The sequence below is a fragment of the Hibiscus syriacus genome, unplaced genomic scaffold (assembly GCF_006381635.1).
Source record: "Hibiscus syriacus cultivar Baekdansim isolate YM2019G1 unplaced genomic scaffold, ASM638163v2 tig00110236_pilon, whole genome shotgun sequence".
Lineage (NCBI taxonomy): Eukaryota > Viridiplantae > Streptophyta > Magnoliopsida > Malvales > Malvaceae > Hibiscus > Hibiscus syriacus.
Window position 1 is genome coordinate 1,075,429 of NW_024062640.1, and position 19,988 is coordinate 1,095,416.

The window sequence follows — 19,988 nt, forward strand, 5'->3', positions numbered from 1 at the left end:
GGAGCTTGATTTTCAGTTTACATTCATTTTTAGCCGTGCTTCATTCTTGGACTGTAGAAGCATTGTTGTCCTTTTGTTTTTGACTGATATATTCTGTTTGTGCCTTTGTGGTTAGTATGGTCCCTAGTATGGGGTACATGGTCTCCTCAGCCATAAGCCTGTAACTGCAAAAGCATATGTCATGGTTGGAGAAGGAGATGAGGAAGGAGGAGAGGACGTTCGGGGAGGTGAAGAGAGAATTGGGGAAAATGATAAACGAGGGTTAGGGATTGCTGAAGGAATTGGGATTGTTACCTGATGAAAGTAAAGGTCACGTGAGGAGCACGGGTCATTAAACCCATTAATATTTGAAGACCCAGCAGCCTTGAGCCCAACAGAGAAGTCCACCAAGCCTAAGATAATATGCAGTAACAGAATTAGTTAGAATCTAAGCCAGCTGGCTTGTTAGATTTGGTAGTACACGGTATAAAATTATTGTACCTGGAAAAGGAAGGATTATGCATCATTTCTTGAAATGAATTCTGAATTTCTTAAACCCTTTCTGCTTCTCCTCTGAAATCTCTTTCTTTTCTCTTCTTCATTATCTCGTTCATCACAAATTGGTATCGAGAGCCTCGGTTCTGGCAAGCAAAGGGCATGACAAAGAAGAATCAAAACATGAATGAAGCTGATCTATCAGGCCTGCAGAAACAGATGGAGGATTTAACAGCATTAGTGAAGCAAGGAAGGGACGAGACTAATCCGCCTAAGTGGTGGGAAGTGCAGGAAAACAGAATCACAGCAATGGAATCAAGAATGGCTACTAATCAAAGCTATGTTGAAGAGTTGTTGAAGATTCTAACAGGCAGGACGGGTGAGCAGGAAAATGTTGCTGGGGAGCAGGTACAAACTTCTAATGCTTCTAAAAATGGAGAACAAAGTCCTGTTTTGGTGACTGTGGTAAAAGATAAATCAAGATTCACTTATAAACCGGATGAGCCTGGGATATTAAAAGCAAAACCTGATGATTGTGTGGTCTTAAAAAATGGGAATCAGTTAGGTGAAAATAGTGAATCTAGACCTAAATTGTTGGGGTCTGAAACTGAAAGAAGAGGTCCAGGAAGTTCTTTTATAAGTTCAGGGTCTATGTGGCATAGGCCTAAAATTGAGTTGCCATTTTTTGAAGGGGTTAATCCTAGGGGGTGGCTTCAAAAATGTCTTAAATATTTCTCTCTGTGTAATGTTCCTAATGAGCAGAGAATAGAAGTAGCCACTATGTACCTAACTGGGAAAGCAGAGGTTTGGTTTGATGGGTATAATATGCAGAAACATCATGTGACATGGCATGAATTTGAGACAGATCTTTGCCATAGATTTTGTGATAGGTACTTTGCTGACATAGTTGAGGAATTATCAAAGTTAGTGCAGAAGGGATCAGTAGAGGAATACCAGGACAGGTTTGAAGAATTGCAGCCTCATATGCTGTTACAGAATCCTACTCTGGGTGAAGAGTTTTTTGTCTCTCTTTTTATTAGTGGATTAAGAGAAGATATCAAGCATAGAGTTAAGGTTTTGGAGCCAAAGACACTCTCTGAAGCTTGCAGACAAGCTAAACTATATGAGCTTTCGGTGGAATATGAGAATAAAAGAGGGAGAGCATTTTTTAGAAACCCACCCTACCCAAACCCATTACCTAGTAATAAACCTAATTTCTCAAATCCACAACAGAAAAGTTCACCTAATCTGCCTCCAAAACAAAATTTGTTGGAGTACAGGAGACAAAACAACCTATGTTATAAGTGTGGTGAAAAGTTCTCTCCAGGGCATCAATGCAAGATAAAGCAATTGAATATGATGATTGAGGACGAACCTGTTTTATCTTCAGAAACTTTACCAAATGAATTAGAACAGCAAGTGTTACAAGATGAGGAGAGCCTAGAAATTTCTATGAATGCTATCACTGGGTGTATTGGTCATAATACACTAAGGATTCAAGGCACTATTCTAGGCAGGCCATTGAACATATTAATTGACAGTGGTAGCACCCACAGTTTTTTAACACCTCAGTGGGCTGATGCAGGAATTCAAGTAACTACACCATATCCTTTAGCTATTACAGTGGCTAATGGACAGCAGCTTTTCAGTACAGCTAGGTGTAACAGGGTGGAATGGCAAATGCAGGGACATTCTTTTATTCATGATTTTAGACTTCTGCAGTTAGGGGGAAGTGATATGGTCCTAGGTGTGGATTGGATGAAGTTAGTCAGTCCTATCTTAATGGACTTTAATAAACTGACACTCAGTTTTGTACATCAGAATGAACAGATTGTTATCAATGGCCAACAGCCCTCGAATTTTTTACAACAGATTTCAGGAGCTACACTATTAAAGATGACAGTTTCAAATTCTGCTTTATTGGGGTATGCTGTTTTAATGAATATGACAGAAAGTTCAAGACCTACTCCTACAACTATTCAACCATTATTGGAAAAATACAATTCTATTTTTACTGAGCCTACAGGTCTTCCACCTACAAGAACTCATGATCATACTATCACTTTAAAGCCTGATTCTATGCCTGTTAATTTAAGGCCATACAGATTTCTTCATAATCAAAAAGCTGAAGTGGAAAAACAAATTGCTGCTATGTTATCTTCCTCTATTATTCAACCTAGCAAAAGTCCTTTTGCTTCTCCATGCCTTCTCATTAAAAAGAAGGATGGTACTTGGAGATTTTGTGTTGATTATAGGCAGTTGAACAGCATGACAATTAAGGATAAATTTCCTATTCCTGTTGTTGAGGATTTATTGGATGAGCTACATGGGGCTGTCTACTTTTCAAAAATTGATCTAAGGTCAGGTTATTGGCAGATCAGAATTAAAGAGGAGGACATTTATAAAACAACATTCCGAACTCATCAGGGTCATTATGAATTTAAGGTAATGCCCTTTGGGTTAACTAATGCTCCTGCAACATTTCAGGCTTTGATGAATGAATTATTTAGTTCATTCCTTAGGAAGTTTGTTTTGGTGTTTTTTGATGATATATTGGTTTACAGCAGTTCTATGACAGACCATATTCTGCATTTACAATTAGTTTTGGATGTTTTGCAAAGTAATCAACTATTTGCAAAACTATCTAAGTGTTTCTTTGGTCAGACCCAAGTAGAGTACTTGGGCCATATTATTTCAGCTGCTGGTGTTGCTACTGATCCTAGCAAGATAGAAGCAATGAGAAATTGGCCTTTACCTAAATCCTTAAAATCATTGAGGGGATTTTTGGGGTTGACAGGATATTATAGAAGATTTATAAAAGATTATGGGGCAATTAGTAAACCTTTAACTCAGATGCTGAAAAAGGACTGTTTTAAATGGAACAGTGCAGCTTTGACTGCTTTTGAAGAACTGAAGAGAATTATGTGTTTGGCACCTGTGTTAGCTCTACCAGACTTTACTAAGATTTTTTATTTAGAGACTGATGCTAGTTCTGGAGGCATAGGGGCTGTTTTATCACAGGAAGGCAGACCTATAGCATTTCTAAGTAAAGCTCTCAGTCAATGCCATGCTGCTATGTCTATTTATAAGAGGGAATACCTTGCTATTTTATTAGCAGTCTCCAAGTGGAGACACTATTTAGAGAGCAAACCTTTTATCATCAAAACTGATCATGAGCCTTTAAAATACTTATTAGAGCAGAAACTCACTACTGCTATTCAAAAAAGGGGGCTGACAAAATTATTGGGATTGGATTACACTATCCAATACAGGAAAGGTATATCCAATATTGTGGCAGATGCTTTATCCAGGCAATGGGAAGACCAAGCTCAGTGTCTTGTCATGGGAACTACTTTAGTTATTCCTACTTGGGTACAAGAAGTGGAGGAGAGTTACAAGGATGATTTCTTGGCTACTGAGTGGATTTCTATTCTGACTGTGTCTCCTAATGCTGATTCTAAGTGGAAATATTCCAAAGGAATTCTCAGATTTCAAGACAGGGTCTATATTGGTACTAAAGGCTCTCTTAGGCTACAGATTCTTCAAACTTTACATGACTCACCTCATGGAGGTCATTCAGGAACTCAGGCCACTTATCAAAGAATTAGAAGTTACTTTTATTGGCCTAAACTTAAGGCAATGGTGGCTACTTATGTGAGGGTTTGTCCAGTATGTCAGCAAACTAAAGTGGAGCATGTTGCTAAACCTGGTTTACTTCAGCCACTGCCTATTCCTCAACAGGCCTGGGAAATTATCACTATGGATTTTATAGAAGGTTTACCTACTTCTTTGAAGAAGAACTGTATCTTAGTGGTGGTGGATAAGTTCACAAAATACAGTCATTTTGTGGCAATATCACATCCTTATACTGCTGCTGAAGTAGCTAAACTCTACTTAGACAACATTTATAAGTTGCATGGCCAGCCTAAAGTGGCCATTTCAGACAGAGATAAAGCCTTCACTAGTCTTTTTTGGAAAGAACTAATGAAGAAGTTAGGTACTAAGACTCTATTTAGTACTGCCTACCACCCAGAGACGGATGGACAAAGTGAAAGGGTGAATCAGTGTCTTGAACAGTATCTAAGAGGGTTGTGTTTCTCCCAACCAAAGCAGTGGGCTAAATGGTTATCTCATGCAGAGTGGTGGTATAATACCACCTATCATACAGCCCTAAAGTTGACACCATTTCAAGCTCTATATGGATATGCACCTCCTACAATGGTATGGCAATCAGACTCACCAGTGCATTCTGTCAGTAAATTAATGAAGACTAGAGATGACATTCGCAGACTAGTCAAATTTAATTTAGAACAGGCAGCCAATCGCATGAAACAAAAAGCTGATAAAAAACGATCAGAAAGAAATTTTGCAGTGGGAGAGGAAGTGTACCTGAAATTACAGCCTTATCGCCAAACAACATTGGCTCTGCGTAAAAACTTAAAGCTAGCAGCCCGATACTATGGCCCTTACAAAATTACAGAAAAGATTGGTGAGGTTGCTTACCGTTTGGCTTTACCTGAGACATCACGGTTACATCCCGTTTTCCATGTGAGTCTTTTGAAGAAACACATGGGACAGTTAGCCCCTTCTTCTACGGATCCTCCTGACATGACAGAGGAAGGTGAAATTAAAATTGAACCTTTGCAAGTCATGGGAAGAAGAATTGTTAACAGGAAACACAAACCTGTTACTCAGTTGTTGGTGAGATGGAAAAATCTAGATGATTCGTGCGATACTTGGGAGGACTATACTGTTCTTAAGGGACAGTTTCCTAACTTTGATCCTTGGGGACAAGGATCTGCTCCAGCAGCGGGTATTGTCATGGTTGGAGAAGGAGATGAGGAAGGAGGAGAGGACGTTCGGGGAGGTGAAGAGAGAATTGGGGAAAATGATAAACGAGGGTTAGGGATTGCTGAAGGAATTGGGATTGTTACCTGATGAAAGTAAAGGTCACGTGAGGAGCACGGGTCATTAAACCCATTAATATTTGAAGACCCAGCAGCCTTGAGCCCAACAGAGAAGTCCACCAAGCCTAAGATAATATGCAGTAACAGAATTAGTTAGAATCTAAGCCAGCTGGCTTGTTAGATTTGGTAGTACACGGTATAAAATTATTGTACCTGGAAAAGGAAGGATTATGCATCATTTCTTGAAATGAATTCTGAATTTCTTAAACCCTTTCTGCTTCTCCTCTGAAATCTCTTTCTTTTCTCTTCTTCATTATCTCGTTCATCACAGCATATGATTTGAAGAAATGACCTCTTGAAGGAAACTCTACCATGTTTTGGGATATGTGCAAAATATATGATTCTGATTCTTAATTTGAAGTTTATGCTAACTGAAATCATTTAGCTGTAGGTTGTCTGCATTGGACTTTTATGGACCTTTTGTCCAAACAGCGCTGGAGATGACAAGTGCAAATGCTTGGACCATTGGAGGGAGTTTCCTAGAGTTTCAACACATTTTTTGCTTGCCAGGTATGTGTTCAATACTTAAATGTTATTTAATATTTCAGTTAATTCCAGAATTTTGTATGAGAAAGACATTTCAATGCTTCTCAAATTGTCATTAGCTTTCTCAGCCCTTTTTATTCTGAAGATATTTCTAGACTACCCTTGAGTCCTGCACTTAAACTTGGTCTCGTGGGTAAGGCAACTCAAACTTCTAGTCCAGTGCCTGCCTAACAACAACCTGTTTTTTTTTTTTTCACTGTAGTAACAGAGAAGAAAATATTTTAAGAGCGTAACCTAAAGCCACGAATATTCAAGTAGGATAAAACAGGTAACTCTTTGGGTTCCAGCTTCATTAGCTTAGAAACTTTGAAACTTTTGCATTAGTTGCTGAATATCATTATCTAATTTGGTAATTGTCCTTAAGAAACTGGTTGTTTTGGGACTGTTGTGAAGGCTTGCTTGTACCGCAATTGTTTAGTTTAAAGTTGAAGGCTTGAGAGGACCTAAATGAATGGTATAAGTCTGAGTTTTGCCCATTCAGCTCCAAGCAATCACCAAGTTTGTATTGAACTCACTCTCACGTGTTCTCTTTACGATACAAAAACCTGCTTACTCGTACTTAGAAACTCAAGTAATATAGCTCATAGAATTGATGACATGTATTGTATGATCTCATTTTTAGCAATAGAAAGGATTTTTCCTAATGACTTGGGAGTTTTTCCTGTGAGGTGTCAGTCAGAGGAACTGCTATATTGGTATGTTCCATTTCGAACTGTCACAATGTCGTCATAAGAATTCTGAAGTCTTGCTGTTGCTGCTGTATTATCCTGTCGGTAAAGCTGCTCTGTCCAATGCTCCTGGCATAAGGTAAATGTAGCGTCTATTATCCCTGCCCCTTCCTAAATTTTAGTAACTGTAACCGATGCTATCTTGGTTAAGATCATTACGAAGTTCAAGACATTCTGAATGCATGCATCATTTATAAGCATAGGGACTGCAAATGTTGAGAAGATGTACGTACAAGAAGAAGCATGGAACGGGAAGATGTTATGATTTAAACTCCAAAGACATGCTAGAAGATGATGGCATGTTGGAGGGATGATCTTTACAATTCTATGATTAGGATCTTATGTATTCTAGTTTGCTTTGGAACTGGACTTAAAAATCCATATCTCCGTAGTAGCTGGATTAGTATATAGCATTTTCCCCGCGTTACGATAAATTTTAAATTGTCCGATTTATTCTGGTCTAGATCCGGGTATATTCTGATTATCAGTCCGTCTTGCGTATTATGGACGATTGATTCTGTTGTTAGTCATACAAATATATTAATTTTATTTGTAATTTTCTCTGTACATTTTGTTAATTGATTTTGATCGTAGTTGTATCAATGCATTGTTGGAATTTGTTATTGTAGTTGTAGTTTTAAAGGTTTCTTTTCTATATAAAAGAATGAATATTATCTGATACGAATGTTCTTTTTCGAAATAACAAATTTATGATATCAGTAGTTCGAAGTCCCAATAGATGGTTACATACAAAAATGGCAATACATATTATTGGTTAACAGTTTACGCATTATGAAAGACTTCAAAGGCAGTGAGCTACTGCAGCTTCTCCCGGGGATTGCAATCGATATACTGCAAACGTATTTTGTAAGTTCAGATGTACATTCAAATATGATCGGAATATACCAACAAAATTCAAAAATAAATATAAATCTATTAATTTCTCTTAATTCATAGGCTTATACGTATCTTGTAATTTTTTTATTTTTAATAAAATTAATTTATATTTAATTCAAACAATACCAGTTTAATACAAATGCTAAATAGACTAAAACAAAATTATATGTTAATATTGTGAATATTATAAATATTCAAATGTCTTTGGGAATGAACCAGCTCGTGGTGGATTGTTGTGCTTGGTAGACTCAGCCTGTGCTGAGTCACTCACCAGGTTCTGCCGTTCACATCCAATAAGTCTCTCAGATTCGACCTTTTGGAAACAACATTTTTAGGAAGAAAATTTACAAAAACAGAAGAATTAATCGTAAAATAAACATAAATAATAACAAAGAAAGTATTATGAATATTCAAATTTTATAGAAATTATGAATATATGACCCATACGGCATACTTAAATTTGCTCCATATACTTCAGGGGGTACAGGATTGGGTTTAAACTTAACCCAATATATTATGAGTAGAAACATGATACACTGATAAAGCATAAACCAAAGTTCTTCATTAGAACATATTACACTCCCATTTTCTTATGCATATGTACATATATATATATATATACTCACAGACATTACATTCATATTTAGCAGAAGATAACTAAACTGATTGCTTTGCTGCTGTATGTCGCTTCCAACAATAATTCCTATTTACATTTGAAGTTGCCCATACAACAACTGAGACAAAACTAACAACTTGTTAATGTTTCAATTGACGAGTGCAGGAGACCGATATTATGAACCGGTTACACCTTAAAGATCCAATCTACTTCCGAGTTATTAACATCACCTGGTATTTATATTTTCCTCGAGTTCCTTTGAGCACGAAACTTGCCGAGTTCATCTCTCAAGTCGGCTGTCAGGGAGTATTAGAATCTTAAATATGTTAAAATTAACAAAGGAAAAAAAATGCAGGCAAATGATGGGGGGATGGGAGACTACAATTAGAATTTACAGCACGTTACTTCAGAGACATCAGATGAGCTTGTGATCCCTTTACTTGATTTTGAATTACAGTTGAATAGATAAGAGTGATGTTTTTGACAGTCGATGAAGAAGAAAGCGAAGGACGAACCAGCATCCTTGTAGCGCTCCTGAATGACAGCCTTGTTTAAGTTGCAGATAATGTTGAATTCCTCCGTATCGAGACAATGCTGATCGCTTGGCCTGAAACCATATATTTAAAACAAGTTATGTTCTAGGTCTACAGATTCATAAACAAGAATATCCTGCAACTGCAAGCGATAACATGTTCTATTCTCTCAATAAAGGGGCAAAAGCAATATCCTAAAGGGGTTTCAAGACTAACCGATCCAGCTCCTTTAATAAACCATCTGAACCTGGGGACTGCGTTGACAGCTTCACTGATTCAATTACGCGCATACCATCACTGTATGCCAAGTACTTGTTCACTTGTATAGGTACCTGCACAACACATCAAGGACACTTCCTATAAACTCGGATTATCAGTAGGAATTTAATCAGCCACAAATATGAACAAAAAATATATAATTATAATTATACATTTAAACCATAAATCACAAAAAATCTAAAAGAGAGAAAGAACATGTGTAATGCTTCTCTATATAGGATAAAGCATTTGTGAGATGACATTGATGACAATGAGTAAGCCAAATTTTCAGGATCTTTACATCTCTTTCAAGGAAATATGATACTTCAAGGGGGGGGGGGGGAAATTTCTGACAAAGCCCGAACATTTATTCTGAGGTATTCTTAATTGCTAAACTGGTTTAGACATTCGAGACAAAACGAAAACTATATCTTAGGTATTCTTTCTCCTCAACGACGATGAACCACCTTACATTTTAGCCGTTGGGAAATACTTTTAGCAAGAGTTCAAAGCAAAATGTCAAAACAATCACTAGTTAAATATGTTAATATGCTTCAACAAGGAACATGACGGTATCTCATAATTTTGTTAAAAAATGAATTATACTATAGATTAGACTAACACATATCGGATACCTTGCATCTCACGGCAATGTTTATGGCATCAGAAGGCCGAAGATCAAAAGTGATGGACTCTGTCTCATCACCCACCTGTAAGAACATCCAACACGATTCAGTGAAGACTGCTCTACATGAATAACCAAGCGTTGAACGTCAGAAAAATGTGCTAATAGTGGAACATAGATACCTTGGTAAGATACAGCTGAGCAAAATAGGCGTCATGCACTCTTTTAGTAACTCTAACAAGTTTTACCTGCAAAAACAAGTGAAAATTTCACACATTCTCTATCAGATCGAAAAGGAGCAAAGAGAAGTCTGTAAAATAGAGGTGGAAATGAAGCATACCATGTAGCCCATCTTGTCAATCATGTTCTTCGCCACTTCATACATAGTAGGTCTAGCCTGGAAACAATAGTCAAAACATATATTAGCATTAACATTCAGAAAAATAAGAACTCTGAGTAAATGGGAAACAGAACGAGAACATACTATTCGAACATTACGCACTGCTGCCATGAGCAGTGCACTTGGCATCTCCACTGCAATTAAAACAATAACCGAAATCAAACGAGAACATTAAAGCTAATAAACAGAGTCGAACGATCGGAAGATAATGAAAGATGATCACATACAAACAATGATCGGGAGAAGAAGACCGGTCCCATCTTCCATCTTCAGAACGATGGCGGGATGCGGTGCATAATCAGGCAGTTGCCCACCATGAGGATTGTTATGGATACACCTTAAATTCCTACCATCCCTCATTTTGATCATAAATCCATCAGCTCCACTCCTCACCTCAACTATATGAAACAATCACAACAAACATATCATATCATATCAACAATTCTCTACAATCCACATAAATAAACCAAGTCTATATCGAATTCAAAGAGCCGACTAACAACGACAACAAAAATGAAGTAATCATTAGTTTAGAACCCACGTACCAGCTTCAACCACACTGGAAGTAACATAATCTTCATCGTTCTCATTGAAATTCTGAGCCATGCTTCCACTCCCATCTGAGGATGAACTGAAAATACAGTGTACCGTGGTGTTGCGCTTCCGAAGCTTCAGGTGACCGGAAACGACACGTGGCTTACACTTTCCATCAATTATCCCTCTGAATCCCCATATATCACTTCGATGCAATCTCGCCCTCGGAAAAGGGCTATTAAACGGCAGCGTATAAACACCAACTTGCTTGCTACGAACGGCAGGGCAAATCACCGGTCCTTGCAAAGACATCTTTACCTCTTGTATCACCTAGCCCATATTTAAAACAAAACAAATCAATATCAGATATTCATATATAGTAATTTCATAAAATTTTTAAGGGATTTCACCAAGCTACCCAATTTATAAACTAAGACCATCCAAAAACGAGATCAGAAGATATATACATATTTTAAGACCTCGGATGATCCAATTATAAGAATTAAAGCATCAATTCATTTTTTGTTTAAAAAAACAAAAACAAAAAAAAAACGAGTCAAAAAAATAAAAACTTGAACCATTACTGTACAAATAAATAATCAAACGATCGATTCTGAGCAGCGATAAGATCAAAGTTTCAAGAGAATTACGGATCTTTGGGAGTTAAAATAAAACTTGAAATATGAAGAAGCCTTTTTGAAGATCAAAATTCAAAATGATTTAAGGGGAAATAAAATAAGAGAGAGAGAAAATCTTAAAATGGAGAGTCAGCAAATAAACTGACAACGTAAGGATTAGCAAAGGAATGAGAGAAGAGATTCTTTTTTGTTTTATCATGTGATTTAATTCATTATTTGGTGCTTAAGTTATATATGTCTAAACATTTTTCCAAATTCATTTTAATACTTAAACTATTATCCGTCTTTACGCAAAACATTAAAGCGGTTCTTACCAGAAAAAGTTGATGGGACGTCAAAGAAAACGGCAATGTAATAAAATATAAATTAATTTTTAAAATTACACTTAACGTTTAGTTTAATTTTTATTTTTGAATTTATCGTTAAAAATTTAATAATGATTTTAATGTATCGTCAGAAAGTTCGCATTATAATTAAAAGAATTAAAAAATATTAAGTCAGTAATTTTGTTAATTTTTTAATAATGAATACCAAATTAAAATATAAAATAAATATTTAACATGCTCTTGATAAAGAAATTAGATATCAAAACAAAATATAATAATAATTTAAATACTAAATATACAATTTACCCAAAAATTAAAAATGTGCAACGTGACAAAAGACGCCTTTATAACAAAATAATCTTCCCATTTTATCAAATGTCCTATCGGCTCAAAAATATTTGGGTTCATTCACTAAATGCCTCCAAATTATTATACAAATTTTAAATTAGTCTCAAACTTTAAAATAATTAAATTCACATATGTCAATATTATACCTGTCAAAATATTATGTCAATTTAATTTTCAATTTGATCATGACATAAAAATATAATTTTTTAAATAATTTGAGATGATTACAAAGTATTATTTGTTTAATATATTTTTAATTGCTAATAATATAACTTACAAACACAATTGATCGAATTTAGAATTTTAGAGAGAACAAAACACTTTTAATTGCATTTATATATATTATGTTTATGTTAGACGGGTTGTAGTGCTTGGAAAGGTAAGTCTCTCCTCACTACTATCTTGAAACTTGTTTGGTGTACTTTAATATACTCACTGTGGGAGGAAAGAAACAGAAGACTGTACCGAGTAATCATAAGAAGTGTGAAATAAATGTTGAACTCTATTAAGGAGATTGTATGTATCCAATTAAGAGGAATAAATATAAATAGATTAGATAATATTAATATTTACCTTTATAATCGTTGGAGTGTTGACCATCCAATTATGTTGTAAGTATGCAGTCCTTTATCTAGAGTTGGGTATACGGGCTACCTGCCCGTTTAGCCCGTGGGTTTTGACGGTGCGGGCTTAAACGAAGCGGTTTAAAAAGCCCGCATTCATAAACAGTTTTTAATTTTAAAGCCCACGGTCTATCCATTTAACCCGTGGGCTTACCCGCGGCCCGTTAAATAACAACAATTTTAAATGCTTTAAATGCAATAAAAATAATATTCTAACTTGCTACACCTTTAAAAATGATCCAGCAACTTGAAAAGGAAGGTAGCACTGTCAAAATAATAAATAATATTTAAATTTTATTTTAAATAGCCGAAATGATTATAAAATAATATGTTTTTTTTAATTTTTTAATCATTAATATATATATATAACGATATAATTACTTAAACTCAAATTTAAAAAAACAATATTCACTTATATCACCAAATTGAAAAACAAATAAAACAATAACCATTATACTTTTATAAAACACGATTATTCAAGGCTATAACATGAAGATACATAGCTGCAAGCATAAATTCAAACATAAAAATTCAACAAAGTCAAACATTATACAAATCTAACAAGAAAGTTGTCAAGTGATCCTAATAATTGTATTTTATGTATACTTTAGAGAAAGACTAAAACATAATATGAAAATATAAAATAAAATACTTACAATATAAAAGTAAATTTGAAAGATACGGTTATATTAAAATTAATAAAATATAAGTCATTAATTTGTTAAAATATATTTATTTTGTAAAAGCCTTTAAAAGTCTTTAAAAGTTGAAAAGTATTTTTCAATTTTTTTCTTTTACTTTTTTTTCTTATTTTTAATCCAAATATTATGTGTCATGTGATATATTATTAGAATATCACGTGACTTTTTATAATTAAAGTATGAAATGAATAACATACTTCATGAAAAAAAATAAAGGTCAAAATTAAATAAAAAATATTTAAATATCAAAGTGATAATGATGTAAATTTTATAAGACTAAAATACTATATAAATCTTTTAATTTTTATTTTTTAAAATGAAGAATAATTTGATACATTGTAAATGGAAAAAAATCAAGCAACGGTAAAATTATGACAAACGCCCTAATAAATTTAAGAACGACAATGGTTATAAGTAACATCATATTTATAAGTAATTTATTTTTTTCTATAAAATTATTTAAGTTTATTTTCTCTAAAATTTTATAAATTTTAAATTAAGCGGGCTATTGTGAGCTTCGCGGGCTACCTGCGGTTATACCCATTAAACCCGCGGGTTTAACGGTTCGGGCTAAAAAGCTCATAATTTAAACGAGCTTTAATTTTTGAGGCCCGAAGCTCGCACGGGCCGCGGGTTAAACGGGTAGCCCGCGGGCCTTAGCCCATATACCCAGCTCCACCTTTATCCCATTGTTGGGATAATCTTGTATTCTTTATCCCATTGTTGGGATTTTTTCTACAGAATAACTCTGCATCTTGGGTAATAAATTTTAAATTTATCCAAAAAAAATATTATATTTTTAATTTTTAAAAGAGTTTTTTTTGTAACTGATAGAAGCCATTGAATAATCAGTAGATTAACTCATGGGTGAAGCGACAATATCACTTTGGAGTAGGGCTGGAAAAAGTTGACTCGACCTGTAAAACTGACTGAACCCGATTTGAGTCAAAACTGTTTTTAACCTGAGCTGTAGCGATCCGAAACTGACTCAATTCGGAACTGGTGTTTACCTAAATTCGAGTTGGACTGGAAATTATAGATCTGAACACGACCTGCAGCCGACCTGAGAACGACCTGAACCTGAATTGAACCAAAAAAATGATACTCGAACCCCACCTGCATCCGACTGATATGAACCCGAACTCGATATTGACCTGGTAAATAACTGGTATTACCAGACCTGTTTTCAACCTGACCTATGATGAACATGACCTGTAAATGATCCGACTTGTTATTGACCTGATCTGATATTTACTTGACTTACATTTACCTGACTTATATATTACCATGGACGAAATTATAAGATTTTAATAAAATTATGAGTTTTTGAATTTATGATATAATTAAAAATATAATATGATTATTTTTAAATGTTATAATAAAATATTTATTATGATAATTAAATTAATAAATAGACCTGTTATATAAAATTATTTAATAAAATTATTTAAATGTAAATTATATAAAACATGATTAATAAAAATTTTGGCATTGAACAATGATTAAATGTAAATTAATGTAGTTTAATTTATGTAAATTATATAGTTTAATTTATGTAAAGAAAAAATAATATTAATAATATAAGTATTTATTATGTAATTTTAATTTGACCCAACAATCAACAATGGCAATTGAAAATATATTAATGCATATCAACAATCAATAATGATTGAAAATTGAAAACTAAAACGTGCCACATGGAAAATGAAGATTAGTTCCCGCCCTTAATTTTTTTTTTGAGAATATGTTCTCGCCCTTAAAATTAGTTCCCGCCATTAATGATTAGTTCCCGCCCTTAATATAAATTATATATAAATTATATATTATAATTAATATTAATATAATTAATATTAATATTAACTTATATTAATATAATATAATTTTTAATTTTTAATTAATATTAATATAAAATATAGTCTATAAAATTAATATTAATATAAACTATATTTTATAAATTATATAGTATAGTTTATAAACTATAGTTAATATAATTTATATTAATATAGTATATAGTTTATAAACTATATACTATATTAATATAAATTACAGTTAAAATAATTAACATTAATATAAACTATACAGTACATTAATATAAACTATAGTTTATAAATTACATACTATAGGTTATAAAGTATAAACTATATAGTACACTAATATAAACTATTGTTTATAAACTATAGGTTACATATATAGTTTATATAACATATAAATAGATTGTATATATACATATACTATAAGTTATATATATATATACTATACATAGTTTATACATACATGTACTATGAGTTACATATATAGTTCACATGTATACATATACTATATGTTACATATATTAACTATTGTTTATAGACTATAGATTAATGTTACATATATAATTTATATAAACTATTGTTTATATAAACTATATGTGAATTATCAAATGTATCTATCTATATATATATATATATATATATAGTTTAGGGTTTAGGGTTTAGGATCTAGGGTTTAGGGTTTAAGGTTTAAATTTATGGTTTATGGTTTAGGATTTAGAGTTTCTATAAACTATATAATTTATTACTTTATATAGTTTATGCATAGTGTTTCTATAAACTATATAAGTAATTTACTTTATATATATATATATATATATTCAAATGAGTTTAATCAAAAAAAAATATTCACATGAGTGGTAAGAATTTAAAGGTGAGAATTGACAAATTTTGATTTTATAATTGGTAAATTTAGAGATGGAAAACTTTTGAGGGAATTTTGGGAATTTTGGGTATGGCGGGAAGGTTTATGGCCCAATTAAATGGATTGGGTCAATTAGGCCCTTAATCCTTCATCAATCAGAAATTTTTTATTTTGTTATTTTTTAACACTATTTTTTTGCCCGGGTGGGGAAAACTGATACCGACTCGTGGTTTTCTCTTTGAAAATTATTTTGAAATGTAAGAAGTCGCCACCAATCATTTAAGGTGTGATTGAAACACCGTAAAAACCAGGTGATTTTTATAAAACATTTTATTTTAATAAAATACCGAGTTTTGGGGTATGCGAAAAATCCAGAAATCAAGTTCAAGAGTCGGTTGTGCATGGGGAATGATTAGCACCCCCACAAGCGCCCAAAAATTGGTACCTAGTTGGTTACCCCATATTTAAAATCAGAAATTTTGAGTTCAATCTTTATTTAATTTAAAAATCATTAAAGATGCAAAGTTGAAAAGGATATTCGTTTATCGAGACCGATAGCATTCACCCCCGAGCATAAATGGGGGAGATAAGCTATTATGTCTAATAACCGAACATTGTCTCGTTTTTAGAAAATATTATGCGGTTTTGAAAAGGATGTCGACTTATTTAGGGAATTACCATTAGACACGCCCTGAGCACGATCGCGGTAGATATACTATTAATTCCTTAATAAGTGAACAGTGTCTTAGATTTATAAAAACAATGTGATCAAGCAAAATTTATTTGTCCTAATTAATCTAAGGTAGATTAAGGCTTTTTCTAACTTACAGTGACAAATTATGAAAATTAAATAATCTAGGGACTTAAGTCTAAAAACATAGGCTCTAGTATTAATCATATTTGATTTTAAATAATTATTAAATCGAATAACCGAGATGGTCCCTCGAGCGTTTATGCGAGGGCCGACTCGAATTATCCCCTAAATTAAAAGGACTAGTTTCAAATCTAACTAAAAGTGGAGGCTCTATTTTAACCTATTTAATTATGTCAATATTAAAGCTTTAATCGAAGTTTGGGAACTAAAAAGTCAAAGGATTAAACTATGACTATGCAATCTAAATATAAAATCTTAAAACGTAAGGATCTAAATTGCATAAAATAAAATAACAATTACAAAAATGCAAGAAAATAAAAGTTAGTAGTTAAATAGGAAATAAATAATGACCAAAATGCAAAAATAAAAATAACAATAGTTAAATCAGAAACTAATAGTGACTAAATTAAAATAAAACAAAAAAGAATAATAAAATTAAAATAATTAGAAACAAAAGATTCAGTGACCAAAATGTAAAAACACGGCAAATTTTAGGGAACTAAAAACGATAATAACCCAAAAAGTAACAACACATGCATAGAAACAACATAATTGCAAAATCAGTCCACGAAGTTTCATAAAAAATTAAAAGGTAACACATGACTAAAGTGTAAAAACACGTTAAAAGTGGGGGGATTAAACTGAAATTATACCAAAAATTTTAAAGCACAAACAGAAAATGGAAAATTATAAAAATAATCCCTTCTAGTGACAATTTTGTAAAAACATGGGAATTGTTGGAGGATCTAAAACACGATTTCCCCCGAAATGTTTTATAAATACAAATTTTTTCCTTTTTTTAACATTTAATTTTTTTCTATTTTTAAAAAAAATTAGAGAGAAAGGGTATCCCATCTCTCTAGAATATTGTCCGATCACCGGTTGTCGCGCTGTCGTCCCGGTCGCCGCGCCGCCTCCGGTGGCCGTTGGCCACCAAAATTTACCAGGAGACTTGTCTCGACGTGGTGGTCACATATCCAGGCTCCGTTTCGTCAGGGGATGCTCCAATTGTCGTAAAATGGCCAAAGACCACTTGGATTTCCCGGGATCCGATCTCTACCGTCTGTCGTTGGATCGGGCCCAAATTTCAGTATGTTGCTCCCCTCCTCGAGACACTCCTTTTCACCGTTTGAATCGGCGAACCAACCCTCCGAACACCGACGAGGCTCCGACAGAACTGTAAAATGCCCTTTTCCCTCTTTTTTGTTATTATTTTTTTGTTTCAAAAGCTAATAAAAAATAAAATAAAACGTAAATACCAGAAAAATATTTGAACTTTTTTTTGTTTTTTATTGATTTTTGAATGGAAAATAGACCCCCTTCGGTGCTCAAATACTCCACAACCACGAATCAACCCCGATCGACATCCCTCTAAGGTAAAAATATAATCACTCCTATTCACTTGTTTTATTTACACATGCAAGATCAATTTTTTTTGTTTCGAACTACGCAAATAAATAACAAAATATCTTCAAAATTACTCAAAAATTCCATCTTTTTTATTGCTTTTTTTATATGGAGAAAGTCCCCCTTCTTACATTTTTGCTTCGGGTTATATAACTCGATTTTACAATATGCTTCTTTTTTCTTTCTTTCTTTCTTTCTTTCTTTTTCTTTAAATCATTATGTTTTTTTTCTTTTTTCTTTTTGCTTTTACTTTTTCTTTTTTACTGAAACATAATAATGAAAGTAAAACTATTGATATTATTAAGTTTTTTTTGTGGATACAGCTGGAATTCGGTAGAGAAGAAAAAAACGGTGGTCTACCGGGTCGGGTCAGTTCCAGGTCGGGTTAGTTTCGGGTCGGATCCGGGTCGAATCTTGGGCATGATATTGGGGATGAAAATTGGTGATTACATTATTTTATTTTTTATTTTTTTCATTTCAGTCATGGTTTAATTGTAAAAATTTATTGAATTTTTCATTCAATACAATTTAGTCATGTATATAATTCTAATTATTTTTAATTTTCTCTTCTTTCTTTAATTTTCATAATTATTAAATGTTAATGTTAATTTTAGAATCTTTTATTTCAGTCACTTATGTTTAATGATATATATATATATATGTTATATATATAGTTTATATATACTATATATAGTTTATATATACATGTATATAAGCTATATATATAGTTCAGGGTTTAGGTTTTAGGGTTTATGATTTAAGGTTTAGGGTTTATTATTTAGGGGTTAGAACTTAGGGATTGATTTAGTGTTTAAAGTTTAGGTTTAGGGTTTCTATAAACTATATATTTTATTACTTTATATAGTTTATGCATAGTATTTCTATAAACTATATATATTATAAGATTACTTATATTAGTTATACATATATATATATATATATATATTATTAATATAAATTATAATTTATAAACTATATTATATATATATATATATATTATATTAATATAAATTATAGTTTATAAACTATATACTTTTTATAGCTTATACATATATAATTTATATACATAGTATTGTAGACACTAATTTTCCAGCGCCACATGTCTCTTCCCCGAAGACTCCTCCTGCAGCCAATTTTCACAGCAACCAAAGAGCGTTAGAAGTCTATTTTGTATAGGATTCTAAAAATAGTCTGCTTTTTCCATTATAAATACATGTAATCCATATCATTTGTAACACACGAATGGAGATACAAAATACAATCAGAAATTACGAGCAATCTTATAGAAATCAGAGTTTTTTTTTCCTGCAAGTTTTCGAAGAGAAATACAAGGTAAATATAGTACCTTTTTCGAGTTTACGCTTGCATGCTTGTGTCTCGTTACATTTTGTATTCGAAAAACACCAAAGAAAACGATTTTTTGCCGATGAACAGGGGCATTTTTCGGGATCTATTTTTATAGATCTAGCCCCCGAGGCTTCTTTTCTTGAGAAAATACTTTGATTTTCGGAATGGGTGTGAAAAAGGGGTAATCTCACTCTTGGTCCCCTCATTTATAAAGGATTTAATTTCCACCCTGAAATCCCAATTCATCCTCAAAGTGCTCCAAAATTTGTCATTCGATTTTCTATTTTTACATTATAGTCCGTTTTCTAGATTTGAATTTTAATTTTCTTCTTATTTTATTTAATATTACATTATAGTATATATTTGATATTACTCCTGTATATTATTATTATTTATTTCCTTTTGTTGTTATGTATATACATGTATCATTATTATTTTATTATTTACTTATTTTATTTATATGTTATATATAT

At 32.7% G+C, this 19,988-nt stretch overlaps 1 protein-coding gene across 2 annotated transcripts; it reads right to left on the reverse strand.

Annotated features, from left to right (window-relative positions):
• Window positions 1-8,197: 8,197 nt before the first annotated feature.
• On the reverse strand, window positions 8,198-10,908 carry LOC120114604 (bifunctional nuclease 1-like). Of its 2 annotated transcripts, XM_039135457.1 has the most exons (10): window positions 10,590-10,908; window positions 10,272-10,442; window positions 10,129-10,178; window positions 9,985-10,041; window positions 9,827-9,892; window positions 9,655-9,729; window positions 8,978-9,093; window positions 8,744-8,835; window positions 8,459-8,524; window positions 8,198-8,346 (listed from the first exon to the last, which is right to left on the reverse strand). In XM_039135457.1, exons 1-9 carry the CDS (start codon window positions 10,888-10,890, stop codon window positions 8,466-8,468), a joined length of 987 nt encoding a protein of 328 aa, XP_038991388.1. In that variant the 5' UTR covers window positions 10,891-10,908; the 3' UTR covers window positions 8,198-8,346; window positions 8,459-8,465. The 2 variants fall into 2 exon arrangements, with proteins under 2 accessions (XP_038991388.1, XP_038991387.1); XM_039135456.1 differs by having other exon boundaries at window positions 8,198-8,524.
• Between the last annotated feature and the right edge of the window lie 9,080 nt (window positions 10,909-19,988).

What these genes read in the sequence shown, in the direction of transcription:
- LOC120114604 (XM_039135457.1), bottom strand. Translation starts at nt 10,890, where the DNA reads ATGTCTTTGCAAGGACCGGTGATTTGCCCTGCCGTTCGTAGCAAGCAA. An exon ending in TTATTAAAGGAGCTGGATCG is followed by an intron (nt 8,836 to 8,977) that starts GTTAGTCTTGAA and finishes ATATGGTTTCAG; the next exon opens with GCCAAGCGATCAGCATTGTC. An exon ending in GGAGCGCTACAAGGATGCTG is followed by an intron (nt 8,525 to 8,743) that starts GTTCGTCCTTCG and finishes ACTCCCTGACAG; the next exon opens with CCGACTTGAGAGATGAACTC.